Raw genomic sequence first — 26,201 nt, forward strand, 5'->3', positions numbered from 1 at the left:
AGCAATGATTATACTTCTGCTCCCTGGATCTGTGTCTCCTCCTGGTGCATTCCAGTTTTGGCCTAGCATTGTACCTTCTAGAAGTTGGAAGTGCAACCCAAAAATCCACACTACTAGTGCAGAAAGTAGAAATTTGAATATTCAGTGTTTGCATTGTGTAAAAAGAGGCAAAAACAGTAGAGCAAACCTTTGCTTGGTGTAGCTGGGTTTTTTAGGGCTGTTGTGCCCTGCCGCTTACCTGACCTCCTTGGTCACATGCTGCCCCACCACGTCCAAGGTCTACCAGCTGCCACTTGTCCTATGCAGTACTACCCACCAGGAGGTTGATTCTCCTTTGTCAGCCCTGTTTAAATTAACAGTATTGCTATTTTGTAGTTCCTCTTTTATTTCAAGAGGGTTTGTCCAGGTGAACACCCTGATAGAATCATAGAATCATAGAATCATAGAATCATAGAGTTGGAAGAGACCACAAGGGCCATCGAGTCCAACCCCCTGCCAAGCAGGAAACACCATCAGAGCACTCCTGACATATGGTTGTCAAGCCTCTGCTTAAAGACCTCCAAAGAAGGAGACTCCACCACACTCCTTGGCAGCAAATTCCACTGTCGAACAGCTCTTACTGTCAGGAAGTTCTTCCTAATGTTTAGGTGGAATCTTCTTTCTTGTAGTTTGGATCCATTGCTCCGTGTCCGCTTCTCTGGAGCAGCAGAAAACAACCTTTCTCCCTCCTCTATGTGACATCCTTTTATATATTTGAACATGGCTATCATATCACCCCTTAACCTCCTCTTCTCCAGGCTAAACATGCCCAGCTCCCTTAGCCGTTCCTCATAAGGCATCGTTTCCAGGCCTTTGACCATTTTGGTTGCCCTCCTCTGGACACGTTCCAGTTTGTCAATGTCCTTCTTGAACTGTGGTGCCCAGAACTGGACACAGTACTCCAGGTGAGGTCTGACCAGAGCAGAATACAGTGGCACTATTACTTCCCTTGATCTAGATGCTATACTCCTATTGATGCAGCCCAGAATTGCATTGGCTTTTTTAGCTGCCGCGTCACACTGTTGGCTCATGTCAAGTTTGTGGTCAACCAAGACTCCTAGATCCTTTTCACATGTAGTGCTCTCAAGCCAGGTGTCACCCATCTTGTATTTGTGCCTCTCATTTTTTTTGCCCAAGTGCAATACTTTACATTTCTCCCTGTTAAAATTCATCTTGTTTGTTTTGGCCCAGTTCTCTAATCTGTCAAGGTCGTTTTGAAGTGTGATCCTGTCCTCTGGGGTGTTAGCCACCCCTCCCAGTTTGGTGTCATCTGCAAATTTGATCAGGATGCCCTTGAGTCCATCATCCAAGTCGTTGATAAAGATGTTGAATAAGACCGGGCCCAAGACAGAACCCTGTGGCACCCCACTAGTCACTCTTCTCCAGGATGAAGAGGAACCATTGATGAGCACCCTTTGGGTTCGGTCAGTCAGCCAGTTACAAATCCACTGAGTGGTAGCATAGTCAAGACCGCATTTTACCAGCTTCTTTACAAGAATATCATGGGGCACCTTGTCAAATGCCTTGCTGAAATCAAGGTAGGCTACATCCACTGCGTTCCCTTCATCTACCAGGCTTGTAATTCTGTCAAAAAACCAGATCAGGTTAGTCTGACATGACTTATTTTTCAGAAATCCATGCTGACTATTGGTGATCACAGCATTCCTTTCTAGGTGCTCACAGACTGTTTGCTTAATGATCTGCTCCAGAATCTTCCCTGGTATTGATGTCAGACTGACTGGGCGGTAATTATTTGGGTCCTCTCTTTTCCCCTTTTTGAAAATAGGGACAACATTTGCCCTCCTCCAGTCTGCCGGGACTTCGCCTGTTCTCCAGGAATTCTCAAAGATGACTGCCAGTGGTTCTGAAATCACATCTGCCAGCTCTTTTAATACTCTTGGATGCAGTTCATCTGGCCCTGGAGACTTGAATACATCTAGACAAGCCAAGTATTCTTGTACTATCTCCTTAGTTATTCTGGGCTGTGTTTCCTCTGCTGAATCATTTGCTCCAAATTCTTCAGGTCGGGCATTGTTTTCTTTATCGGAGAAGACTGAGGCAAAGAAGGCATTGAGGAGTTCAGCCCTTTCTGTGTCCCCTGTTTGCATTTCACCATCTTCTCCTCTGAGTGACCCCACTGTTTCTTTGTTCTTCCTTTTGCTACGAACATATCCATAAAAGCCTTTTTTGTTGCTTTTAACCTCTCTAGCAAGCCTGAGTTCATTCTGTGCTTTAGCTTTTCTGACTTTGTGTCTACACGTGCTGGCTGTTTGTTTGAATTCCTCTTTGGTGGTTTCCCCCCTTTTCCATTTTTTGTACACATCCTTTTTTAATCTTAACTCAGTTAAAAGTTCTTTAGATAGCCACCCTGGCTTCTTTAGGCACCTTCCATGTTTCCGTCTCATTGGTATTGCCTGAAGTTGTGCTTTTACTATCTCCCTCTTAACAAACTCCCAGCCATCATGAACTCCCTTTCCTTTTAGTATTACTGTCCATGGGATCTCACCAAGCACTTCCCTAAGTTTTATGAAGTCGGCTTTCTTAAAGTCGAGAAATTGAGTCCTAGTATGCTTGGCTGCTCCTTTCCGCTGTATAGTAAACTTCAGAAGAGCATGATCACTCGCGCCTAATGATCCTTCCACTTCTACCCCACTAACCAGGTCATCAACATTGGACTATGCCTTATGTTAATTAGGGTGGGTGGGTGCCGTTTGACATCAAAAGTCTTGGACCAGCTATTCAAAGAGTGCTGTGTTTGGGTTAGTCATTTATTCTCTGTGTTTCTTGATTTCCCCTTACTTCCTCTCCCCTCCCCTCTCTTCATCGCCTCCAAATTAAAATGTAGATAACAAAGCTTTCTACCTCATAGGATTTGTGTGAGGATTAAAGACTTTATTCTCATTAGCCTGATTCCTAATTACTTTAATTGTAGTTTGTGAAGTTCTTTGAAAACTGAAATCCCCAAAGTGCTAAGTGTTATTAACAGCAGGGAGGAGAGAAGCACTTGATTGATATCAGAGCAAAAGCAAAGATTTTTTTAAGGGAGGTGGGTCTAGTAGAGGGAAGCCCTTTGCTTTAGGCTCTGGATAACATGGGCCACTTTCCACCCTACTGTGTAACTCCTTTTCAAAGTGGGAAGAACTCTGGAACAAAGATAAATGAATTTTGCTCCAAGGAAATCGTCATTAGTTAACCACATTTTGCAATCTAAAGCTAAATTATGCAAATGTGTTTTCCTTAATAATGGACATTTTGAATGCTGTTTGAATGCTGTTTTAGCACCTTAAAATCAGAAGAATTGTATTTGACTAGTAGTAAAGCAAACATCGCCCTCAAGATTCCAAAGATTAAGAAAGTTAAGATTCTAGAGTTACTTCCCCCCACCACAAACCACCCTTTGGCTCTAAAACCCTCCAAGGCAGTTTACCAAAAAGACCTTGACGCAATTGCAAGAGGGCATTCATGTGGTCTCCTCCGTATGTTGTTGGACTACAACACCCATTGTTTCTGACCAGCCCTGCTGGCTAGGGCTGATGGGGTTGTAGGCCAACAATATCTCGAGGGTACCACACCAGGTGAGCTAGACAGGATTAAAAGTCAAGCTGGGAGACTGTCTCCCCTGCCCTGGCTTGAAACAACAAGAGTTAAAGGCTCATATATAACACTAAACTATGGTTAATCTAAAACAGAAGCAGTAGCTTTTGGTCCCTTGTGGCTGTGCTGAAGCAGGAGGAGTGAGTGCATCCTTTAAAAGCCTGACTGAATAAAAATATATATTTTGTCCTAAAAGAGGGCGGTAGTTTAACCTCCATTGGAGCACTGCCATCAAGAATGCCCAGTCCAGCATCCTCATCCTTGGTGCAGTTCCTCCAAAGATGATTCTAATTGATGAAACAGGGATCAGGCCAATGGTCCATCTAGTCCCATATTCTGTTCTTGTGGTGACCAACCAGATGCCCCAATGGGAAGCCCATAAGCAGAACATGAGCACAACAGCTCTTTGCCCACCTGCAATTCCCAAAAACTGGTATTCAGAGGTATTCCTTTAGACCTCCTTTTTTGTTACATTTCTAGGCACAGGTCCATGTCTGAGTGTTTTTCTGGTGGTGGTGCTGCTTTCCCCAGGAATACCCCATGTTTTACTGCCCAATCGGGACAAATGGCAGTCGGGTTTTCTACAGATTGCCATTTCTTCTGATTCAGCAGTAAAATGCAGATTTTCCTGGGGAAAGCGCCAGGACAAAAGAAACCCACCGACAGAGAGCTTTAGAGGTTAGCCTTGTGCCTCGAAAGTGAGACACAAAAGGAAGTATGGATGTGTCCTTTGTGCCAGTTGAAAGCCAGTGCAATTTTAACAGCTGGGAAGCAATATTCCAGAACTATTCTGGTTCCAGCATTTTGCAGCAGCAGGTATAGATTCCAAACCCATTTTAATGGCAATTCAACATTGGTAAATTAGATACTATAAAGTACATTTATAGATTTTGCAAGACAAACGGGGGGGGGGGTGGTCATTGCCTTCTTGGCCTTGCTTCTGAGGTTTCTGGCTGGAATTTTTTGCTACCTGTTGTGGTGATGGCCACTACTTTATTTGCCTTTAAAAATGAGTTGGGCAAATACAGTGAGGTCAGGTCTATCCAGAAACAGCATATATTTGATACCAGGTACTATGAAAGACAACAGGGGATGGCTGTAATGTTCAGTTTGGCAAGGAACTGTTAGATACTGAACACTGGATTAGATTGGCCTTCCTGTCATTTAGCAAGATGGTTCCTAGATACTGAAGAGCTGTGGCATCTTGTACTTAGTTTAGAGCTGGGTGAGAAAAAATGAGCAAGCAATAGATGTAAATATTAATCATTGTTCAGCAGGTTCTGCATGCCTTCACATACCCTCCTTATCCTATTTATGGACAAGCAAGAGGCATTATCAGAGTTGAAGGACACACTCCAAAACCTACTGAAGAAGAGTGTGAATCAGTGATGGGTGAAGCAAGGGGAGAGTTTCAAGGGCCAGGTAGACACGCCTGAGGGACCAGCTTTGACTCCCCATTCTGAGGTTCCTTACCCTGCTTTAGAGATTGGGAATGGACCTTGGTTTGACTGCCATATTCTGGGCAGCTGGGGGGCGCATTTTCAGCTCTTAGGAATGTCACAGATACGGGCATCCCATTATTAATCTCTTATATATGAACTTTCTCTCTCTCAGGTTCAGAGGCTGGCTGGTAAGAAGACTCTGCTGCTTCTTCACAGTGTGTGATTGGAAAATTTGTGCTGATACCCCCAGTGATCTCCAAAAAAGAATCTTCCACAGCAAGAGGTACTGTTGTTCAGTGGAGGTTGGCCCATTTGAGCAAGCGGGGCGCTATCTCATCCTCAGCCTGCCCTCATTCAGCCCCCACCTGCTTGTCTTTTATTTACATCCAGTCCAAGGGATGACACTCATTGCTTGTTAGTTTTCTCTCTTCAGTCTCAGTGTTGCCCTTGTAGAATTCAGCAGGGAAGATGGTCACAAAACTAGAATGAGTTGGCTCTGCCTGTTATTGCCTCTGGCTCCTGGCCTTCTGCCCTACCAGTCCCAATGGCCACCAGTCACCTCTGCTGCTGTTAACTTGGGGCACTCTGGAGGCTGAGCAGCCTTTCTGCCTTCTGATGTTAGGTTTGGTAGCATTTTTTTGGGGGGGGGAATAATTTTTATTCATTTTCCAATAATAATGAAAGAAACACATTCATATTAATAACAAATAGAGCCAAATCTTACCACATTCTAAAACAAAAAACAATACAGCCAATTATAGAGTCCGAATTAAATAATTTCAATGGGACTTCCCATGTTCTGGATTTCAAGAGCCAATGTCCATCATTTATTTTCTCTCCTTTGTTACTTCTTGATTTTCCAATCCTGATACTGACCATCCTCCTTTCTCAGTCAGTCGCTGGTATAACTATCTTGTTTTGTTTAACGATTCCATATTTCTGTACTCACGTAGGAGGCAATTTTTTCCCATATTGTTCTCAGTTATAACATTTTGAAGCAGAGTCCACTTTTGATGACCCCTCCTTTCTCTGCTGATGTTCTGCTGATTCTTGCTGTAAAAGGCTCTGGGCTTCCATCCAAGGTTTATTTCTAAATAAGCTGATGTTTCCAATGTACTATAGGGGTGTACTTCGCAATCAGTAAGTTACCCAAAGATTGTTTCCGGTTTCCCCATAAAAACCCACAGCAGCTCCCCAGGGCCCTCGGACAGCTGGCAGGCATCCAGAGTTTACCATCACTCTCTTTTCAAACTGTATGTGATAATATTCCATGCAAGCAAATGCATCTTTTGTAAAGTACATCGCTTTTGTAGTTCAAATAAAAAATATCGCCAACCTCCCTCTAGTAAGGGAGAGTGCTTTTCATTTCCTTTTTCTTTTTGCATCACAACTGCTGCCGTCGCCATCTTCCCTCCTCGGCCCGAGCCCCTTTCATATCTGATCTTACTCTGCCAAATTTGATTAGGGCTCTCCACCAAGGACTGTGAAGCTATTACATCCAATTTGTTTTGCGCCTCCTGCGTTTCCTTTGGATAATTAATTCTTTCTTGGTGAGGTTCGCCAAATCATGAAATAGCAGCTATAACAAATACAAAAATATGGCAGCCACTCACCTCATTCATCAAAATGCCAAGATGAGAGTCTTTTTGAAGTCCGGAACTTGGCCTCCAGAGATTGTGTAATTTAGCAGATTTTTCTTTTACCTCTTTCCATCCAGAACATGCCTGGGTTTTTTTGTCCAAATCTTTTTAATTTTTTTAAAAACAACAACAGTTGGAGGGAAAGGACAAGTCCTGAGATCTTGCGTTTGACTTGTGAGGCGAACGTGATAACCACTACACTACGGAAAAGTTTGACTTGTAAGTCATTTGCACATAGAGGTTTGCAAAGCCAGGCTCAAGTGTGCATGAACAGCGTGCTGTGACATCACATCTATTTTTACCCTAATGTGCAAAATTGTGTTCTGTCTTCCCAGTTTTTAGAATATGGGGCTTCCAGAACATTCCATCCACCACACAGGGTTGTAAACAAATTACTACTACTTATTTTTTTTTCTAAATTAGGAAGCCCCAAATGTAACCTTTCCTTATAGGGTAGATGCTCCTATCCACTAATCCAGAGGTTTTCAGCCTTTTTGAGTCCACAGTTTCCTTGACTAACTACATTTTTTGTGGCTTCCTTGTGGGGAAACATGCTCTGAGCTTGAGAAGCCCAGTTGTGTTGCCCCTTGCCTGCAGAGCCGGCAGCCCCCCTCCCTTTTTTGAATACCCTCCCTTGTGGAGTGTTCCCTCGGCCACTGCTCCTCTCCCCTCTCCTTAGGAGTCCTTTCAGCAGCTGTGCCTGGTCTCTGAGCCACTCCCTGCCCCAAAGAGAGGTGCCTCCTCATGCCTGTCCACAGGGGCCTGGGAAGAAGATGCCCCCAACCTTAGCAGCCCACTGGAGACTGGCCAAAGGTGAACGTGAAGCCAGTACCTTATTCACCTTGGCTTGGCAGCAGTGGGCTCTGCCGGGCTGCCAGGTGGAAAGGCTACCCTTCAGTGTCGGGCACTCTGCTCCCAGGCAGGAATGACACACAGCAAGCACAAGAAAGGCCGGTGCGATGCCTGCCCAGCCTCCCATTTGTCTGTCTGTTCCCAAAGTAAAGGGCTGGTGGACTGGCTGATTAGGCTCCCTCACCTACTTGAGACTGCTTCAGCTCCTGGCAACCAGCACGCCTTGGCCAGCCCCAGAGTCACCATTCACCTGGGGAGCTTATAGCCAGGGCTGCTGCAACAAACAGCTGTGCAACCCTTTGGGAGGCAGATAATGTGAGAGTGCATCAGAGGAGGGAGGGAAGGAAAGAGGGACAGAGGCCAGTGTTGCCAACAGCACCCCAGGGCGCCAAGGCACACTGGTTGAAAACCACTCCACTAATCCTTTCATTCATAAGCATGCATTGAAGTGGGAGGGAAATCTACCCCTCTGACCACTCTTAAATCCCTCTCTTTGTGAGGACAAAAGACCGCTGAGAAGTAACTCCTGCTTATGCTTATAAAGCAGCCCTTCAAAGTTCTAGCCCCCCTTTCCTGTCTCGTGTGCATACTCAAGATTGCTTAATCCACGTTAGTTACCTTTTGGGAACATTTTAGCTATCCAGGCAGTTTCTGATTTTCTTAAAGCCCCAAACATTCTTCCTAGCTTACAGACCTCTCTACCTACATGTTTGCATGTGCACAAACACAGCTGAACCATCATCTCATTCAGTTTTGAAAAATCCTGCTGTAGTGCTTCTTGTCTCTTGGGATAAAAACAGAGAAACTGTATTTGGAAACCAGGTACTATTCACCTTCAGTTTGCTTTGTGATCTCAAAGCGCTGGATGTGAATGCACACACTTCCCCATCTGTTTTTTGAGGCTGGGTGGGCCATGCCTTCCTCTGGGATCAAATAAAGAATTGCACCAAGCAGTGGTTTGTCTGCAGTGGTTCTGAGTTACTGTGGTACAACCAGGCAAGCACTCTTGTCTAGATCCTTCAATCTGTACCTACATGGCGCTTCAGCTCTCCTTTCCCCCTGGGTCCCTGCCCCTTACTCTTCTGTAAACTACCTGCAAGTCTCTCTTTGATGTCAGGCTGCTGAGTTGGGATGACCAAAGCATTTTGGTGTGCAGAGCTGTTGGAGGTGTATAAGGCTACAACCCAAGACTTGCCAGTAATAACAGAAAAGCATATATAAAAATGGCTTGCTTCCAGTAGAGTTTTTTCAGGCAAAGCTGCTGGGATTCCTTGGAGTCTGAGGGCGTTTTTTGACAAGTGATGCTGAAAACGCTTTTAAATAAGGATTGTGTCCCTTGTGAATGGATAATGTACCACAGAGGGTGGGGGAGAGTACATTCTAACTTGTATAGGTTTTTACTAATGTAAGAAATGTAAAGGGGGGAAACCCTAAATAGTATGAGAGTTGCTTATGGAAATGGCATAGCTGTGAACCTCTGGAGACAGCAGCCTGTTTCAGTGGGTTCAAATTGTGGACCTCCCTCGGCCAAATGGGCTGGATCAAAAGGAAGTAAAGAAGCCAGCAACACGAGATCCCTTGGGGCAGAGATAGCCATAGTGTGCCTTACAGAACTTCCCATGTAGCTATAGAATCATAATTTGGAACTGTATATTTTTCTTCATTTGGGGAAATAAATCTACATTAACATTAACAAGTAGAATTTTTGTTATGCAGATTACTCTGCCAAATTAAAACAGGAGGTGGCAAAATTTTGAAGGTCCAGAAAAAAGAAGGAAAGTAATAAAAATCTTCCGGTGGTATACTGGGTGCTCTGAGTTTAGAAGACTATATATCAAGATCTTTTTAAAAAAATTCATATTTTATCACAAGGTTTTCTGAACCAGAATGCACAGCGTAAAAGTTCACACAGCCTTTGTGAACTTACATATGTAAAAGAAAAAAGTCCATGGGGGAGGTACACCCAACAAAATACTGTACAATAGTATAATTTTTTTTTGCAACAAGTGCATTCAGTGTTATTTAAATTACAATGCCTGATTCAGAAATTCAGAACAAAGGAATGCCATAATACATCACAAAGTATTTTCAAAATGGAATATATTGTGCACATAGATAGTATTGGCCTTATGTCTTCCTTTATTAAAGCTGATACTCCATTTTGTAGGACATTGAAATATTTCTGGTTATCAAGATCTTTCCAGCCCTGACTTTTCAGTTTGTGGAGTCGTCACAGCAAAGTCCACAACACGTTAATAATAATGCACTTTATTATTTTTTTATTGTTCCGAGGCACAATATTGTTTTATTGGCAGAGGCACAATATTGCAGAGGCAGAATTTCAGTAAGTTCCTGAGAAATCAGAGTGGACGGGACTGTTACCTCACTTTTTTGGTTGTCAAGAGGATTCTGTAAGGCAGCCAAGAATATACCGTATTTTAAAATACAACTTAGGTCCAGGCTATTTGGAAGACCATATATGAGCCTGCCCGGGTTTTGAAATCTTGGAGGGGGGGGGGGGGCTTCTGTTGTTTCCTCCACACTCCCAGGCACACATGGAGGGATGCAGAAGGAGGCCTTCTTGGTGGTGCCTTCCAGACTCTGGAACTCCTTCCTTTGGAACTCTGGCTCCCTCCTAGTTGTCCTTCTGCTAGCAGGTGAAGTTCTTTTTACTCCAACAGGGTTTTAGGAACTGACTGCTTTTAATGAAAGGGCTGGTGCCATGCTGCGTTTATTGTGATTATCTGCAATTTTTTAAAAAAGAAAGATAGATAGTTTTAATTTTATCTGTAAGCCACCTTGATTCCCTGTTAGGAAAAAAGGCGGGATATAAATAAATAAATATGTAACATAATAATAACTACAGCAATAATAATAAAGGTTGTATACACAGAGATAGATTGGGATTTGTATGGCACATACATGGGAATTATCCTTCCCATAACTGTTCGCAAGGCAAGTCTGTATCTTGCTCTTTCATTCACTTGTTATTGTTTGCATTAATATTATTTGTATCCTGTTTTTCTGCATTAAGTGCCCAGAGCAGTTAATGAGAAAGAAGAACTGATATCTTAATTTGTAATTTCATGAACATGACCAAGAGCTGGGCTCGCAAAACAACAATCAAACATAATGCTGACACGTTCTTGTATCCAAATTTCAGTTTATCATCAAGTTTTAGAGAGATGTATTTGTGTTCTGAAATTTGTGCATCATCTACAAGTATCCTTTTTGACTGCCTAAATCCTTCATCAAGTGCTCATCGGAAGAAACATATGTTTTTATTCTCCTTTTTGTCTGTCAAGGGTACAGGACATTGTGTGTCAGAAAGTGCCTCAGAGCAAGGGGGATGCGCCGGAGACCAGCATGCCAGTCCCACAGTGGATGCAGAGAATTCACAGCATTCTCTGCCAGATACAGTCCTCTGTTTCACCTCTCCTACTGAGGTATGGGATTGCAAAGGAGGGGGTTAAATGGGTGTGTGTGTATGCTTACAGAGATTACATACCATGTATTTCAAGGACATTTCCTCTCTCTCCTGGGAAATGTAGTACGCCCCTCACAGAGTTAAAATTACCAGTACCATTAACATGCTACAGTTCCCAGGTTTCTTTGAGGGTGTGTGTGTGTGTGTTTTAAATGTGTGGTGTGTATGCAATCAAATATGGAGTTGTGGAACATAATCTGTGGCTTTGAACCACCTCTCTTTTATTTTAAAAAAGCTCAAGACAGGTAACAACAAAATTGAAATGAATTTAAAAACTGTAAAGCTCAATTACAAAAACATTAAAACAGCAAAAACAAGAACTATAATACACCAGGAGCAGCAGTTCAGTGCACTGAAACCAACAAGCTTAAATAATCGTGCCATCAAAAAGCTGCCTTAAAAAGGAAGGTTCAACTAGCTTCCAAAAGACCATTAGAGAGGGGCTAGACATGACTCCCTGTTGTTCCCTTCCCCAGCACAGTGAAAATATCCAGGGCTTGCATTGTCATTGGGCAGACTGAGGCAGTTGCCTCCGGTGGCAGATACTAGGGCAGCAGAAGTGACAGCTTTCCAACCATTCTTCTTGTGACCCCTGGATGTTCACCTCTGTTGGAAGTCAGAGGTATGCGTGCCAGGGGCCTGTGCACCACCCTGTAAAGTAACCTGCTACCCTCATGTGGCCAGAAGACCCTGTAAAGTTGCCAGTTTTGCAGGAAGATTAACCTGCAACTCCAGTAAGTTTCTGTACATGGAATGTGAGGGAGTCATCTTGTCCATTGCCTCAGGCAGCAAAATGACTTGGGCTGGCTCTGTATCCATCTTTCACATATCAGCTGGCTTGCTGAGATTCTATGGTAACATTTCTAGACAGCCAGTTCCTGCGGACTGCTGACTCAGGGTTGTTGCTGCCCCTTGTGGCCCAAATAATGCACAGCAGAACCCACCCAACAATCCCGCATGGCTGCAAAATGCAGAGGGCAATTGGTAGTGGCACGCAAGAGGGTTTTCAGGATAGCTTGTCTGCCACCACTGTGCTCATTGAGAGTGCACTTGCTGCTAAACTTCTAAGGGACCCCACACTTCCTGGCAACCTGCTCTGAAAACCACTTTGCTAGAGGTTTTAATTTGCTGAGTTTGGGAGATTTGTCAGTGATACCTTTTCTGCACTGGCTCTTGATTCTCCTTCAGTTCTTGTTGGGAGTATAATGCTAATATTTTCCGCTGAACCCATATTTTGTAGCTTTTAAAAGAATGTACCTCTCTTAGATCTCCCCCCCCCCACCCCCAAAAAACCACATGGTGAAAATAATATATTTCAATAATTCAAATGCATAGTTCTATCTTACTCACCATGCAGGAGTGTGTTCACTACTAAATCTGGGGAGATAATTTCTTTCTGCCTATTACTTCTAGCATTTTCCCTAGCAAAGAGACCATCCTGTTGCTGACTGAAGTTAGCTCTCCTGGTAAGCTCCTGGGCTGAACTGCAGCAGGATCTCACTTTGAGATTGTAGGATTTTCATCCCAGGTTTTCATTTTGCACGTTGCTGAGGGTACATGGGAGCAATATTGCCAGTAGGTGCCTGTTTGCATTGTCCTTTCTTTGCTTATGGATTGGCTCTACACCAGCATGTGGCTGCCTTTCCAGATTGCCTAATTAAATCTGCGCTGTGGCATTGAGCTCAGTGGAAGGATCTAAAGAGCCTGATGTCAAGAACATCACCACCAGCACTCTTTATTATGGTTAAAGATCAGAAAACAGAAATAATAATAATGACATGTATAGCTACATCAGCACCAAGGGGCTGACCTCGTGGCCCTGAAGTTATTAAAAAAAATAAAAAAATGGATTATGACACTGTGATTATGTAAATATATTTTGTAATGCTATATAGGATATAGTTTATCAGCTCATTGGTCAGCAATTACTGTTTGACCTTGCAGTGGTGCTGTTGAATGACTTTGATACTCATTTTAAGGAAGAGAGGGAATCTTTTGGTGACTGTGAAAACCTCTATCAAGAGATTAGAGGAAAGGGGGGCAGTTTCCTATATTTTATTTATTTATTTAAATGATTTATAGCCTTCTCTTCATCAGTATTGATGCCAGGGTGGATTACAACTTAAAGTAAAAAACAACAAGAACCAGAACAACAACCACATTGATACATAAACCACAATGAAATGCAAAAAATAAAAAATGAAAGAATATACTGTAGATAAGCACAATTAAGAGATGGCTAAAAACAAATCACAATACACCCACAGCAACTGAGCTATATAGCCCCTGTATATATATGGTAAAGAAATCAGCTCCATGTAACTGTACAGTCCTTTGCTATAGTACCCTTGAGTGTATTTAAAAACGGCTGGGAGATTCTGGGAAAGGATTGATGCAAGATCCCCCCCCCTTTATATCAATGATCTTTTGGTAAATCTTTGCTCGTTGGCTTGTGGTTTTTAAAAAGAAAGTGAGGGGGTGAGAGAGAGGCAGCGAACTTCCTTCAGGAAGTCCTTTGAAACCTACAGATGAAAACCGCAGTGTATAAGAGGCTTCTTATTAACCCAGCACCTTTCATCAGCTTCAAATTAACACAAGTTAGGGACTAATAGGAAAAGCAGCGGCAGTGAGTGCATGCAGTTAACTCAGAGAAAGGGCTGATTAGCTCAGAAGTTCTCTTTCCCCATTTGGACGGGGTGGGAGTGATGAGGGGGAATGAGCTGTCTGGCATGATTGTAGGTGGGGGTGCTGCCAACCGTAGTTCTTTGCGGGGGGAAGGTAGTCTTTGATGAGAGAGAGAGTAGCTGCTCAGCTTAATGGGAATAGTCAAAGTTTTTTGGGGGGGCAGAGCTTTAGATTTCCTGTTGCAGTTATGAAATGCATAAAACATAGACAATATAACTTTTCAATAGCTATGACCATCTTTGGGACCTTGCCAAATCCCTCCTTGTTTAAATCAGATCAGAAAGCAGAAACTTGTACCATTTCATTTTTCTTATTTTTTTGTGTCAAAGAAATCATAGATTCTTGGCTTGTATTTTTAATCTCTATACATTGTTAGGTGCTCTAAGGGTTGAATAGTGGCAATAATAATCTGTCCCAGAAACCAGTAAAGTACCCTGGAAGAAGGCAACAGAGCTGTGGTTGCCTTTCTCACCTCTCCCCCCAAAGGCTTTGATTTTATGTTCCCCTGCCACTTGGAGCCTCTTAAGAGTTGTAGTGATGCTTTGCGGGTTGTTTTTTAACCTTACTCCCACTTCTCCTCTACCTTCAGGCTCAGCCACTGGGTTCTGCTAAAACTTCTGAATCAAATGTTCCTTGGCGTGATAATCCACAAGGGGCAACTGGAGATGGTGCGCAGGGCTGCTGAGGTGGTAAGGGATGCTCTTTCCTGGGTGGATGCAAGAGGGTTTCCAATTCCCAACAGTACTGATAGCTTCATTAACGTGTCACTCCAAAATTCCAGACCCTCACGCAAAATTTAGTGCTAGTTTTGTGTGGTGTAGTGGTTAAGAGCGGTAGATTCGTAATCTGGGGAACCGGATTCACGTCTCCGCTCCTCCACATGCAGCTGCTGGGTGACCTTGGGCCAGTCACACTTCTCTGAAGTCTCTCAGCCCCACTCACCTCACAGAGTGTTTGTGTTGGGGGAGGAAGGGAAAGGAGAATGTTAGCCGCTTTGAGACTTCTTAGGGTAGTGATAAAGTGGGATATCAAATCCAAACGCTTCTTCTTCTTCTTCTCCCAAACTGAGTAAGTTAATGAAGCTCATATAACTGACCTTGCAGGGGGGAAATTATAATGTGGGAACCATATTTTGGGAATGCAAATGGGCTTGGTAGGATGCTAGAACAACATGGGAGTGAGTGCCTGGTTTTTATTCCCATGTTGCCTCTTGCTCCCTTGTTCATGTGCATTCCTTTTTCTTTTTCTTTTGTTGTTCATCTGCGTGCAATCTCATTATCTCAGAGTAGATGATAAAAGCAAGAGCAAAGCAAAAAATAAAATAAAATATGGAAATAATGAGTGGGGAAGTAGAAACAAAAAGAAGAAAGAGAAAGAGAAAAATAAGATAAAAGAAAAGAAAACCTTAGCAAAAAAAATACATGCAAGCATCTTTCTTCTCTACTTTTTGTTAAACATTTTTTTTTATGTTAAGGTATCTCAATCATTCATTTCCATTCCCATGGAAAGCCCAAGATAGGTTCTCTATTATTGATAAATGTTAACCATATTCTTTCTTTTAACTTTACCTCTATTGATTCCCACCACCACTGCTCCATATTGAATAATACTAAATTTTTCCATCCATGTCTATATTAAAGCTTCTTCACTGTGATCACACATTGAGTCCATATTATTTTTATTTTTCAGTATATGTCCACTTGCTCATGTCCAGTTCTGTATGTTCAGTTCCATTTCTTGTTGTATTCCACTTTTTGTATTCCATTTTTATTTCTCATTATATGTCTGCTAAGTTCATGTCCAGTTCCATGTTTTCGGTTCCATTTCCTGTTCAGTTTACAATCGTATCCCAATCTCTTTCTCTAGGACAGGGTTTCTCAAACTTGGGTCTCCAGCTGTTTTTGGACTTCAGTTCTCATTATCCCTGACCACTAGTCCTGCTAGCTAGGGATGATGGGAGTTGTAGTCCAAAAACAGGTGTAGACCCAAGTTTGGGAAACCCTGCTCTAGGACTTTCCATTTTCCTCCCTCCCATATTTTTCCAGAGGCAATACCATAATTCTAATAGCAACATTCTTTGAATTTGCTCTAGATTGTATGCAGTCCTTTCTCTCTGCTAACACTAAAGAAATCCCAAAACTGCTCATGTGCATTCCTGAGTTTCTTGATCATTGAGTACCTAACCATTGAGTCCAGCTAAGTGTGGGCTTTATTCCTCTTGCTTTTATGTTGGAGGTTTCATTGCAGGTATTGCTGGCCAGGTGCCAGTCACAGCCTTTCAGCCTCACATCTGCGGTATGAGGGTCATGATGCTGACCTGCAAAGCTTCTTTAGGGTTTGCTAAGAGAATGTCTGGGAGGAACCAAGCAGGTGCCCTCTAGATCAGGGGTCAGCAACCTTTTTCAGCCGTGGGCCAGTCCACTGTCCCTCAGACCACATGGTGGGCCAGACTATATTTGGGGGGAGGGGAATGAACGAATTCCTATGCCCCCCAAATAACCCAGAGATGCATTTTAAATAAAAGGACACATTCTACTCATGTAAAAACACGCTGATTCCTGGACTGTCCGCGGGCTGGATTGAGAAGACGATTGGGCTGCATCTGGCCCACGGGCCTTAGTTTGCCTACCCCTGCTAGATGTTTTGGAGTGCAACTGCCATCAGTGCCAGCCAGCTCAGAAGTTGTAGTTCAAAATGTCTGCAGGGCAACAGGTTGGCTAAGGCTGCTATAGAAATCTGTTTAAGTGCTAAGTATTTTTTTTTTTACATGGTTAAGCATACTTTCTGCTTTTCAGAAGAAAAGGAAGCTTTTATTTTGCTATCCCTACTTATGCTACTTTAACTGTTCATGAGCCAAGTGTGGTTCCTGAGCCAGACCCCCCCCCCAGCCTTTCGGATGCTCTGATGCCTCTTTTGTTACATGAAGCTTTTGCACTGTGCCCTCTTTGGTATATTGTGTATGTCTGCTGTTGCTCAGGACTGTTGTTTTTCTCTTGCCTCCAGCCTGATGTTCCTGTGGTCTTTTTATCAACCCACAAATCTCAGTTGGACAGGCTGTTGCTTCAGCTCCTTCTCATCTCACAGGGCCTAGGCACACCCAGGGTCACTTGTGAATACAAAACCTGTCCTTCAAAGTGCAGGTAAGATTTCAATCTGGAGTGCATTTTGAGATATGAGAACACGTTTTTTCACACATTTTTCTGGGATTCTCCCCCCCCTTTCACTTTCAATCTGCTCAAGGGTATTTGGATTTAGTTTCATTCCAATATGCCATTTGCTAAGCCCTCCACTCTCTCACTCAGCCCCGGACTTGAAATACATATTTCAGGATGGGTGTTAGGGTAATTGGTGTTATATATTTGAATTGTTTTGAATCCTGAAAAAACGACACCAGCCTTTGCCATCCTGGTCTCCTCCACCTGGGAAGTCACAATCCAACATCTGGGAGGAGGCAAGAGGTTGGGGAAGCCTGCAAACTCCAAGGAGAGACGTGTGGCTCAGGCACGCTGCGGGCCAGGCCCCACGGTAAGTGCTGCCCCCCCGCAGTGGGCCATTTTGTCACCCCCCTCAAGGCAGACCGCACTCCCCTTCCTGCACCCCTGGATGTGCCTAGAAAGCATGGGTCCGAATGGTTTTCCCTTTGCCCTGCTCCTTTCCAGGGGAAAACCCACTTCTTAGCAATAGGTTGGAACAAATGGCAGTCCGTGGAAAATCTGAGTTGCCCTTTTGCTCTGAGCACTAAAGAGCGGTTTTTCCTGGGGAAAAGCAGCAGGACAAGAGAAAGTGTGGATCAGCCCAAAATTTCTATGCCTTGTGCTTAACTAGTATAAACTAGTCAAAGCAAGTATTGCCATAGATGGCCCCTTTGCTTCCATTTGCTTGCTTGTGCTTTTCCTCATATTTGGGTGCCACCCCTCAGCTACTTGCTGGTTGAGGTTGTGTTGCATCAGCATTGCAATGCCTAAAAACGTGCCCTGATAATTGTCGTCTAGTTTCTATGTGGCCATTCCAGGCTGAACCCACAAGGTATTGAGTATTGAAGCCCAATATTTTCCCAATAAAGGCAACTTCTGAATCTGACCAATACGTTGTTATGCTCGAAACACAAACTCCCTCTTGGCCTGTAAAGGCAATTTCCCTTTCCTCTTCACCCAGGTGGCCTCCTGCCTTTGTTGCCATCTGACAGGGCTCCCTTCCAGAAAGAGTTTAGGTGGTGGAGAGAGAGAGACACGGAGAGATACTCTGTTAAGAAAAGAAAAGTCCATGGTGGGAGAATGGAGGGAGAGAGTCTGCTTCGCCACCTCACCCTGAGGTTTAACCCAGAAAGGAGCCCAACTGCCCCCTCAGTGCAGTTTCCCCCATGCAGCTACAGAGGCTTGGCTTTCAAGGCTGCAATTGTATAGTTGCCAGCCTAGTGCCCTCCATCTGTTTTGTACTACAACTCCCATCATCCCCAGCAAGCCATGGCGGCAACAACAAGTGGCATCAGGGGGTGAAGAAAGGTTTGAAGAGTCTGAGACTGGTAGTGTTTGTGAGTGAGGCCTTTCCCACTTCTGATTATCTCCCCTCAGTTTGATTCCTTATGGAAGTTTCCCTTCCACTTGTTCTCAGTTTTGCAATTAGTGTGGGTGGTTCTGTCTTGAAAAAGCTTTTACCACTTCTGCTGATGCTGAGTGCCGTTTGGGTCTAATAAATCAGATTTCTTAAGTCTTATTAAATGAAATAACAATATTTTAATAATTTGTTGAATTTGCATAATTTGTTCTGCCCACAATGAACTTGCGGAATTAAGTTTTCCAGCTGGATAGATTTGGGTATATGATTCTTTCCACACAGACCTTTGCATCTCCCCACCCCATCACGAATCTATTAATAACATTAAAAAATTGAAAAAAATCTGCATAAAGAGATGCTTTATTCTGTTTCTCTAAAAAGGCCCTGCAAACTTATTTAAAACATATACATGTTCTTATTTTCACACATATTTTTCTTCATCATGCAGAGTATTAAAGCTGCTGGAAGACCTCCTTGCTGTCATATTTTCAGGTCACATCCTCACCGTACGTTTGAAGCACCCTTATACCACATTAACAACCATGGCTTCCCCTAAAGAATGCGAGGAACTGCGGTTTATTAATGGTGCTGGGGGGCTTCTCCTCACAGCTCTCAGCATACTTAAACTATGGTTCCCAGGATGGGGAAAGTGGTAAAAAAAGTGCTTTGAATGTAGATGTGACCAAAGCTTATTTCCACAGCTAGAATTCTGTTTGCATTCTTTTAAAAAAAGAAAAGAAAAAGATAACTGTGGCTGACAGGATCATAATAACAATTTATGATTTATACCCCACCCATCTGTCTGGGTTTCCCTAGCCACTCTGGGCGGCTCCCAACAGAATTAATGATGACGACGACAACAACAACAACAACAACAACACTACGATAAAATACCAGACATTAAAAACTTCCCTAAACATCCTGAGTTGCATCCCACAGGCCAAATCCTGTTCCTACACCGTAGGATGCGTGGAGGAGCCAGGCTCTTAATAAACCAGCCCTGCTCTTGCTCCTCTTTGTACAGAACCCTGCTGGCGCTCCTAGGAGGGGTGTTCCTGCCTCAAGGAGTGGAACAGGCCCGGGACAGTGAGCAAGGAGTCCTCTCCAGAGCTGTTTTGGCTTCAGTAAGTTTAGTGTTTGATCTTTGGAAGGAAGGGAAGTTCTGATTGCTATGGGCTGTGAGCACTGGGGGTGGGCGTTGGTGCTGAGAGGAGGAGGAGGAGGAGGAGGAGACTTGGCTGAGAGTTTTGAAGAACACTTGACCAACAGCCACTTAATGTGACAATTTCTCATATTGCATTGACTTTCTCATGGGCTCCACAACAGCATTTCATCTTGTGAATGACCAGATGATGTTTCCTCACATTCTGGCTTTGAGGCTTGGCTACATATTGCCACATCAAAAGTGGGCATGTATGGCTGAGGCAACCCAGTCAGGTGGGCGGCATTTAAATAATAACAGCTACAACAACTATTATTATTATTATTATTATATGAGGTAAGCTAAATGTGATATAGGAGATGCTAGTGTGGATCTCCTGGTATCCTTCTCTTTGCTTGAATAGCTGCTTAGAGAGTTCAGGGATTTTAACCTGGGAACTGGAAAACTGCTAGTTGACGCTCCATATCGAGAAATGTTCAGCTCCTTCTTCCTTGGGTTCCCTAAGGAAACCTTGTTGTGGACATGTAGTATTGGGAGACATTCCTTAGGGTGTTCCAAAGTAATCAGCCAATCTCCAGGGTATGAATTACAAAAGGCTTGATTTTTAATAAATGAGGAAGGAAGGTTGAGTGAGAGAAATACACAGAGTACAAGACAAAATAAAAGCACAGAGGAAACTAGCTAACTAGCCTAGCAAGCTACATTTTCCACATAAGTGCCAGAATTACATCGAGTCTTCAATATGCTTGCTGGAAGACCAAAGTAGCACAATGCATCCCATCTTTATTTTGGGTGATGTGAAGGGTGGCTAATTTGCAGCCCAGAGGGACCCAGCTACTGGAGGGTAACATGGAACAGTAGGTGTGAACGTCGGGTAGTATGTTGAGCGCTTACGAGATGGGCAGTCAGGGTGCTTATGGCAGATATTCGGGAGGGAGTTGGGGACCAGTTTCTTACTGCTGTATAGATGTTTGTTGAGCATCTCAGCCTCACCTTTGTGTGTACAGGTGAAGCATGCTGTCTCTGGGGCAGTGTCTTCCTTCCTCAGTGAGTGTGTGGGTTTAACACACATACACAAAGTGTGCAGGTTCCCTGGGTTTCAGTGCTTCCTTCTGGTGCTGATATTAGCTGGAGTTGGGGCAGAGGAGAGAATAACCCCTTTCGCTCCTCCCTGAAGCTAATTTCAACTTGGAAAGGGTCATTTAAATGGGGGTGGGAAATGGTATGTGTATGGGGGGGGGAGGTTTAAAGCCCTCACTTAATGGTTGCATTTAACTAAAGGAGGCGTGACATGGAAGATCCATGATCAGATCTAATTTAGTCCTAAGGCGGGTTCTGATGGTTCAGTATTCTGAATCTTCCCCAGAGACAGGCAGAGAAAGCTGGAGGTTTATCTCTGCTTATTTCTCCTTTAGCAGCCAATTGTCCCTAGGGGTTGGAGCTGGGACAGTGAGCTGCTAAAGCAGAGAAAGGCGGCCAGTGGTTCTGCTTCTCTGTTTCCCTAGGATGCTCTCCAGCCTTCTCCGCTTGTCTCTGAGGGAGCTCTAGAATTTTCAGTGCTTAAGGCAGAATGCACCCTTGCAGGAAGCCCTCGTTCAAGTAGGACTGACACATGGAAAGCGCTTAATGCATGTCCTGGCCCATTCGCTTGTTACTGTTGGAATGTCTGCAATCAGTGGTCCGTATGTGCGTGCGTGAGCATGCTGTTGTAATGCTAGCATTACAAATGAATGGGCATGTGGTTAAGTTTATTTTAAATGTGACCAGGCATGTCTGGGAATATTACACAGGTTCCTGTATCCTGTGTGGCCTAGGCCATTAAGAGCCTGGCTGAAATGTAGCTAGGGTGTAGCCAGTCAATTCACACAACTATGCTGGCTTTGTAAGGATGTGGGTTGAGTGGATCCATTAAAATGTTGGTATGTGCTGAATATTATATCTTAGGTCAAATATTTAATGATTTGTAGAATGGTTTAATTCCATCTGCCTACAATGACCTTGCAGAATTTAGTTTTCATTATAGTCAGATTTGGGGGCCTTACTCAAGCAAATTGTGCTGTCTTAGAACTCTTTGTGCCTTCAATTTGTAGGCTTTTTTAATTGCTATGGTTAAATAGTTTCTGTTCTGAAACCAGAGCATCATAATTCTATTGATCTTACTTTTTCTTCTCCTAAATGCCTGATGAAAACCCATTTCCCCCCACAAGCTGTTTCTCCAAAATGTATAGTTAAAAAGAGGACTACTGGAGGAACTTTGAAGTGTATAGATGCAGAGCTGCAAACTCACCCTCCCCCCCCATGGGAATATGATATGGGGAGGGACAATCCTGATGCTGTAGCTGAGCTATCAGAAGTTAGCTCCAAATGGAATAGGTAGTCCTCTCTTGAGAATCAGAAAGGATACTAATACTGTTGAATGAGTTCCCACTGATTGGAAGCGTTTTTTTAGACGAAATTGGGAAGCGACAGCACAGAGCTTTAAAGGAATTCGGGCTAAAACTGATGTCATGGAACATAGCTGGTTGGCATTCAAAGCAGAATAATAAAAGCTGAGGAACTATTTTGAGTAATTTGATATTATTCAGCTACAAGAAGCAAGGCACAATGACTCTGTAATGCTTAACGGATACAAATATCACTCATTGACAGCCACTCCCTCAACAAAAGGTGGTAGGGCCAGTGAGGGTCTAGCCACTGGTGGAGGAAGAGGAGTGCGGGAGGAGCGCACCGCCCCCCACAGCATGATCCCCAGGGTGCCATCGTGGCTGCCCCCCCACCTGCACTGGGCATGCACCCCCAGGACGTGCGCCAGCCCCGCCACCGCCTGCTCTCCGCCCCCCGTGCCGAAGCATGAAGCTCCGCCACTGGGTCTAGCATGTTTCATCTCCACAAAGTTGAATGCAACTACAACAGCCATGATTCCATGCAAACCGTTTGCAACTGCTGTTTTGGTTATAGTTTTGAAAGTATGTTTAATGCTGATTAACGTCTACATACCACCTTGTTAAAAAAAAAAAAATCTACTGTAAATACTATCTGGACAGAACTAGAGAATTATATAGAATCCCTATATATCCTACTGCAGTGTTTATCATTGCAGGAGATTTTAATGCACGTATCGGAGCCAACAATGTAAATTTGTACACCCATTACAAACAGAGTTTGAAACCAGATATTTACTTAGCCAGAGGTACCTCCTGTTTGTCTAAAGATCATAGATGTAATTATTCAGGGCTTTATTTAGCCCAAGTTGTAAGGTGGAAGGACTTGCTAATATTAAACAGTATGATAGAGGGAGATCAGCCTGGGGAATATACCCACTTTGCAAAGCATGGAGATAGTGTGATAGATTATATTGCGATCTGATCTCACGATTTGCATATAAGTTTGTCATGGAGTTTGAGGTGGGCCATAATATTGAAAGCGTTCATTTACCTCTAACAATGGTACTAGTAGGCCCAGTATTTAACAATTATTTCCCCAAAACTCAATTTATCTCTAATGCAAACTTAGGTGTAACTGCAGGCAATAGAATTAATGGACACCAGTACTCAATCTAGCACTGACACCTTCTTCATGTAGATGATTTAAGGACTATTCATACTGCTATCATCTCAGCTACCTCTGCTGCTGAGGTTATGAATTTGTTTAAGATCTTGACTGACAGGTGGCAAGATCACTTGAGAACTGAGATCAAGAACAGTGGCTCAAGAAGATCAATCAGAACTTCCAGCTGGTTTGACAAAGAGTGCAAGCAGGCTAAAAGCCAGCTGAAGAGAGTTTACCGCAAATATAGGAACTCTAATTTACCCCTCTTAATTAATGAATATGTTTCCCTCAGACAAGTATAAACTTTTGCTAAGATGGAAGAAACAGAAAGCAGAAAAATGTGCTTGGCATCCAGGTTATTTCCTGAAGTTTTGGGCCACAGCAGTAGCCATCTCTATATTCAAAAAGGGCCTTACATCTGATCCGGCTAATTTTAGACTAATTAGTTTGCTACCTGTAATTAGAAAATTATATGCAAAGCATTTTTATAATAAGCTAATTGATTGGATAACTGATGAAGCTATTCTTGCCGAAGAGCAAGCAGGATTTAGACAAGGCAGATCCGCTGTAGACCATTGCTTTGTACTTGCCCATTTTATAGATATGTTAAGAAACCAGGTGGTGTGCTATATGCAGCTTTCATTGATCTGAAAACTGCATTCAATTCAGTCTCTCAAGTAAGACCATGGGTTAAGTTGAACTCTTACAGTATAGTTCAAAGATTATTGTTCTTGATTAAATGTCTATATAAAAACACTGTTCTGATAGTGCACTGCTCTACAAATGCTCACAGAATCCATACCAGTGACAAAGGGAGTTAAGCAAGGTTGTATCCTAGCTCCCGCACTGTTTAATTTATATATAAATGATATTGTCCAGAGTTTAACATCCTCAGAGTATCGTGCCCCTAAATTGGCCACAAAAGCCATCTCTATTTTATTATGTGCAGATGATGCAGTACTTCTATCTTAAACAAAAGTGGGCATTCTCAGGCTACTGCCAAAGAGGACAGCTGGCTGTGAATTACAAGAAAACTGAAGTCATGGTGCTTTCAAGAAACTATAGGGCCCATAGATGGTATATGGATAATCAGTTAATCAAACAAGTTAAAGTCTTTAAATACCTCCGCCTTATTTTTCAGTCAACAGGGTCATAGGGAGCACATCAGAAATATGCAAAGGAAAAAGCGTCTCAAAGCACCAAAATTCTGACACACTTCTTCCATACAAAAGGTGGCAATCTCATACCATCAACACTTGAAGTTTTTAAAGCTAAACCCCTAGGACAGTTATTATATGGGGCTCAGATTTGGATAGACGTTCGCCTTGGAACTACAGAAGCTGTTCAATCTAAGTTCCTAAGGCAATCTTTTTCTGTTCCATCCTGTTTTCCAAATGTTTCATTGCTCTTGGAGGCTAATCTTCTCTCTGGAATTACAGATTTGGTGTAGGTTAGGACATTCAATTATTGTCTTCGGCTAAATTTAAACCCCAACGATCTACTACCCTTAGTATCTCAAGATTGTCCTGAGAGCGCTTGGACTAAAATGATCAACCGAAAGCTTTAATTTTCTGGTTTATAAGCACAACAGTTATTAACACTGGGCTTCAGTAAAGCAAATAATTTAATTAGACAGGTGACAGAATAATTTGAGTGACAGAATAATTTGGCCACAAGAAGGAAATTTTGTCCATGGTATGATTATTTTCCACCTAGTCATTTTGACACATTGGCACCCTATTTGGAAAATTTAACAATTCCAAAATACAGATGCACTTTCACTTATGCAAGAAGATTAAATATAATGCCTTCAGCTGTACTTGAGGGTCAATTTCAAAAAAATCCACTGGAAAAATGGTTGTGTCCCTGTGAAGATGGCAGTATTAGCTTGCACTGTTTATAAAGATTTGAAGAGTGAGGTCATTTTTTTTAAAAAAATAAATGTTTATTGAGATTTTATAAAACAAAAAGATCATCATTTCAAATAAATCAATCGATTAGATAAAGCCCGAACAAAAAACAAAGAACAGAAAAACAAGAAAGAATACACACTTAACAAAAAAAGAAGAAAAAAGAAAAGTCCACTTTTTAAATTTCAAAATTCCATGTCCCTCTGTCCTGACCTCCTCACATCTCTCTTTTTTGTGTTCCTCTTTGTTCCATCGAATTCAGCAAGTTCTGACCCTTTTTCAAACCTTACTTATAGTTATATATTTCTAATTATTATGTCTCAAATTTCCCTTATCTTAGCCCATTACTCCACCTTATATACTATGACATAATATTATTCTGTTCATAACCCCCTTCTCCTTTTTTTTAAAATTCTTCTTTTCATTCACTTTTAACCAAATTCCACATGCCCTGTTACCTTCACTTCCCACATCATGTTAACACTCAAACATTTTACAATATTTTTGTAAATAGCCCTTAAACTTTTTCCAGTCCTGTTCCATCAATTCTTCTCCCTGGTCACGGATTCTGCCAGTCATTTCTGCCATCTCCATGTAGTCGATCACTTGCATCTGCCACTCTTCCACGGTGGGTAGATCTTGTGTCTTCCAATACTTGGCGAGAAGTATTCTTGCTGCTGTTGTTGCGTACATAAAAAATGTTCTGTCTTTCTTTGGCACCAGTTGGCCGACTATGCCCAAAAGGAAGTCCTCTGGTTTCTTAGGAAAGGTAAATTTAAATACCTTCTTCAGTTCATTATATATCATTTCCCAGTAAGCCTTGACCCTTGGGCACGTCCACCAAAGGTGAAAGAATGTTCCATCAGCTTCTTTACATTTCCAGCACTTGTTGTCAGGCAGGTGATAAATTTTTGCAAGCTTAACTGGGGTCATGTACCACCTGTAAATCATTTTCATAATATTCTCCTTTAAGGCAATACATGCCGTAAACTTCATACCGGTGGTCCACAACTGCTCCCAGTCAGCAAACATAATGTTATGACCTATGTCCTGCGCCCATTTAATCATCGCTGATTTGACCGTTTCATCCTGTGTATTCCATTTTAACAGCAAGTTATACATCTTTGACAAAATCTTAGTTTTTGGTTCTAGCAATTCTGTTTCCAGTTTTGATTTCTCCACCTGGAAGCCAATTTTTTTATCCAAATTGTAGGCCTCTCTTATTTGATAATAATGAAGCCAATCTCGCACTTTATCTTTTAGTTTCTCAAAACTCTCCAATTTCAA

General features: G+C 42.7%; 1 protein-coding gene across 8 annotated transcripts in view; it reads left to right on the forward strand.

Moving 5' to 3' along the window:
- GPAT2 (glycerol-3-phosphate acyltransferase 2, mitochondrial) overlaps positions 1–26,201 on the forward strand; it is a 76,103-nt gene that overhangs the window by 19,124 nt on the left and 30,778 nt on the right. For 7 of the 8 annotated variants that reach the window (XM_053401506.1, XM_053401508.1, XM_053401501.1 and 4 more), the window contains 5 exons: positions 5,248–5,358; positions 10,873–11,013; positions 14,329–14,428; positions 16,743–16,879; positions 19,318–19,417. In XM_053401506.1, the coding sequence (XP_053257481.1) occupies positions 5,248–5,358; positions 10,873–11,013; positions 14,329–14,428; positions 16,743–16,879; positions 19,318–19,417 (589 nt within the window). Of the gene's footprint in view, positions 1–5,247; positions 5,359–10,101; positions 10,225–10,872; positions 11,014–14,328; positions 14,429–16,742; positions 16,880–19,317; positions 19,418–26,201 lie in introns of those variants that run through there. The other variant, XM_053401509.1, reaches the window with a different exon arrangement.

Source organism: Podarcis raffonei, chromosome 8 (assembly GCF_027172205.1).
Source record: "Podarcis raffonei isolate rPodRaf1 chromosome 8, rPodRaf1.pri, whole genome shotgun sequence".
Classification (NCBI taxonomy): Eukaryota; Metazoa; Chordata; class Lepidosauria; order Squamata; family Lacertidae; genus Podarcis; species Podarcis raffonei.